This window comes from Trichechus manatus, unplaced genomic scaffold (genome assembly GCF_000243295.1).
Source record: "Trichechus manatus latirostris isolate Lorelei unplaced genomic scaffold, TriManLat1.0 scaffold00005, whole genome shotgun sequence".
Taxonomy (NCBI): Eukaryota; Metazoa; Chordata; class Mammalia; order Sirenia; family Trichechidae; genus Trichechus; species Trichechus manatus.
In genome coordinates this window covers 7,027,391-7,030,546 of record NW_004443941.1, presented here as the reverse complement: position 1 = coordinate 7,030,546, position 3,156 = coordinate 7,027,391, and the positions used below count along the sequence as shown (strand labels likewise).

Genomic DNA, 3,156 nt, shown 5'->3' with positions numbered 1-3,156 from the left:
GGGGGCACCGGCTCATTTTCCAAGTCCAGCAGGGGCGCGGGGGCGGCGGACACCGGGGCGGCAGGCACCGGGGCGGCCGCCAGCCCGGCGGCGGGCTTCCTCTCCAGAACCTCCAGCTCTTCCAGGTCCTCGTCCTCGTCCTCCTCGTCCTCCTCGTCCTCTTCCTCCTCGTCCTCGGGCTCCCGCACGAACTGGTACTTGAACTGCGGCTGCGGCCGAGGCGGGGTGTCCGCGGACGAGGAGACCAGCGGCGACTGGTCCAGGTCTTCCATGGCGGGCGGGCTGGAGATGATGCTGCAGCTTCTGCTGCCGCCGGGCCGCTTCTCCTCAGCCGCGGGCGGTGGTGGGGGCGGGGAGCACTGAGAGGGCCGGGCCCACCGAGGCGAGGACCTGCAGTGGCGACGGCTCCCGGAACAATGAGACTGCTCCTCCTGCCTCCGCGCCCCTGATACGCCACCCGTCCCCAGTCGCCGCCGCCGCCCAGACGAGCGAAGGCGAGAGGCGAGCCGACTCTCCGCCCAGTTTGGCGTGATTTACCCTCCCCGGCTGGGAGAGGCAGGCACTGGCGCGGGAGGGAGGGAGCCAATCGGCTACGAGATGGACGAGATGGGCAGTGAGCCGGCCCAACGGGAAGGGAAAGAGGCGACGGTGGGCGGGGATTATTGCACTTCCTCTCTCTGACCGGCTGGGCTTGTGCTCTGTGGGCGGGGTTTGGGCCCGGGAGCCCCACCCTTCACTTTGGGTAGACGGGCGTCTGGGTGGGGTCTTAGCTTTGCCCGGCTGCTCGAGGTCGGTCTGTCCTTAAAGTCTAACGAGGGGGAACCGACTGCGGACCGGGAAAGGTCGGAGAGGTTTCTGGCGCGCCACCGGAAGGGCGTTATCCTGGAGGACGGGGGCGGTGTTGGAAACGTTCCTCTCAGAAAAGGGAAAAACCCCGAGTAGGGAAGGTTCTAACAGGACTGCGAAGGAGGCCTTCATCGTTTAAATATACATTAAACTGTAGAAGAATTTGAAATAAAAGGTTACCTTTTCTCAAACTTAACATTCCCAAACCACCTCATTACTACTACTACCACCACCACCCCCTAAAAATTTTGTTTTGACAGTTAAGGTCACTCGCCGTCTACACTGCAGCCCCTGGAGTGACGTAGGCAAAACAGCTCAAAAGAGGATCTGGGGATCTGGGGTTGATCGTGTGAAGGTCCGCTCATCTCCTTCCGGGCGTGTTTTGGGCACCGTTGCTGGACTTTCACATGGTGGATGGATGAGTCACCCAGAGAAAGACCGAGAGAGAGGGAAGAGAGGAAGTGCAAACAAAGATGCCTTGGAAATTGGGTTGCATTCTCAGTCACCTTGGGCTCATCCGTCAACATCTCAGATGACTCAGGCTTTCTGGGAGTCAGGAAGCCCGATACTCATTAGTTCGATGTGCCAGAATGAGCATGCTCCTCATTCCACTTTCCCCCAAACTGGAAAGTTTAAAGAACGTGGTTGCAGAACATAAAAGAATCAGAAGCCAGAGGTTTATGGAACCCTTTAATCTTCCTGATGTACCTTTCAAAAACATTCTCTGCAATGCCTACTCTGCGAAGCCCTGGAGAGACACGGATAACCTGCTTTCAGGCTGCTCAGTCTAGACCTGCGCTGTCCAATGCTGTAGCCACTGGTTACTTGTGGCTCAGGGCACTTGAAATGTGCTGTCAGTGTAAATGTACGCCAGATTTCAAAGAGCTAGTACCCACCCACCTCCCAAAAAAAAGTGAAGTATTTTTTTTTTTTATATTGGTTGAAATTGAACATACTTTGGATATGTGGGGATAAGTAAAACATACTATTAAATTAATCTCACTTGTTTCATTTTACCTTTTTAACATGACTATAGAAACTTGTAAACATATATATGGATCACAAAACATTTCTATTGGACAGTGGTAGTCTAGATTAATGACTAGGAAATTTTAATTGCTACTGGGAATCACGGGTTATTTAAGCAAATTGTTAGCTCTAACTAATTAATATCACCCTAGGCTTCATTTGGGAATTAAAAAAGAAAGGTAGAACAAGATTTCCTGGCAATGTTACCTGATTGGGTTAATTATCAACAATATATTCAAGATCTAGCATGTTAATTCCACAAAGATAAACTGGCTTCATTTACGAAATGGCCGTGAGTTGTTTGGGGTTTGTTTAGGTTTGGATTTTTGGAAAGAATAGGAACAGAAAAGCGTTTATGTAGAATTCTGGGGGTGATAGTGGTTAACAAATGTTCTGTCTTCAACTTAAAACCTCTCTTCAAATCTTCTACTGGCTTACTTTGCTGACAAGCTAAGGCCAACTTAAAACTGATTCCTACAATGATGACGAAAATGGACATGTTTCAAGTACTTGTCAAAAATTACCTAAAATGTACACGATTTTCAACTAATGGCATACGTATACAAACATACACTCACAAACTGTTTACAGTAGGAACTTCTGCTATTAAGTCACAGTGGTCGGCCATTCAGCCTTCCCCACACTGTTTTTCCTACTGTGGCTGTTTTGAGATACCTTAATGGGAAGCTACACGGGGTTTTCACATATCATCTGTAAGTGTCTTATGAGATATTTCTGTATTCATACGTCTCTGTACCTGCTACTACTCAAATAGTCTCAAAGGAATATTCTTAGTTTATTAAAAGTTTGATAAAAGAAGGAATGAGTATATATTACAGAAAAGTGGCAGAGTGGCAACTTTAATAGTAAATAGAGGTCAATTCTGAGGCAATAGTATAAGCACTCTCCTCTGATGGAGAATAAAAGTAAGAATTTTATGTTATTGATCTCAGTGACGTCTAAAAATTAATATTTGATGCATGAAGAAGAGTAAGGCATTTACCCAGTGTTCATAGAATGGTCAACAAAGCATAAAGGAAGGAGAACGGTGCTGCTATACCAGAGTTGTAAGTAAAGTTAGTTACAGCTTACTGTAACTAGATGCAAAGATTGCTCTCACTAACAAAATTCTGGTGAACACTTGGAATGCTTGAGGAAAAAATGCAAATTCTAAATCATAATAGTTTGAGAATAATTATTTAGTGAATTATCTTTGAAATTATCTTACCAGAAATAGAGGATGAAAGTTTCCAGATATCCGCTTCTTAGGCACTGTTCTCT

At 47.5% G+C, this 3,156-nt stretch overlaps 1 protein-coding gene across 1 annotated transcript in view; it reads right to left on the bottom strand.

The window, feature by feature from the left end:
• Positions 1–399, bottom strand: part of LOC101340873 (reticulon-4) — a 64,995-nt gene extending 64,596 nt beyond the window's left edge. The window contains exon 1 of the mRNA XM_012556457.2: positions 9–399. Coding sequence (XP_012411911.1) covers positions 9–272 — 264 coding nt within the window. The 5' untranslated portion in view covers positions 273–399. The remainder of the gene's footprint in view (positions 1–8) is intronic.
• Between the last annotated feature and the right edge of the window lie 2,757 nt (positions 400–3,156).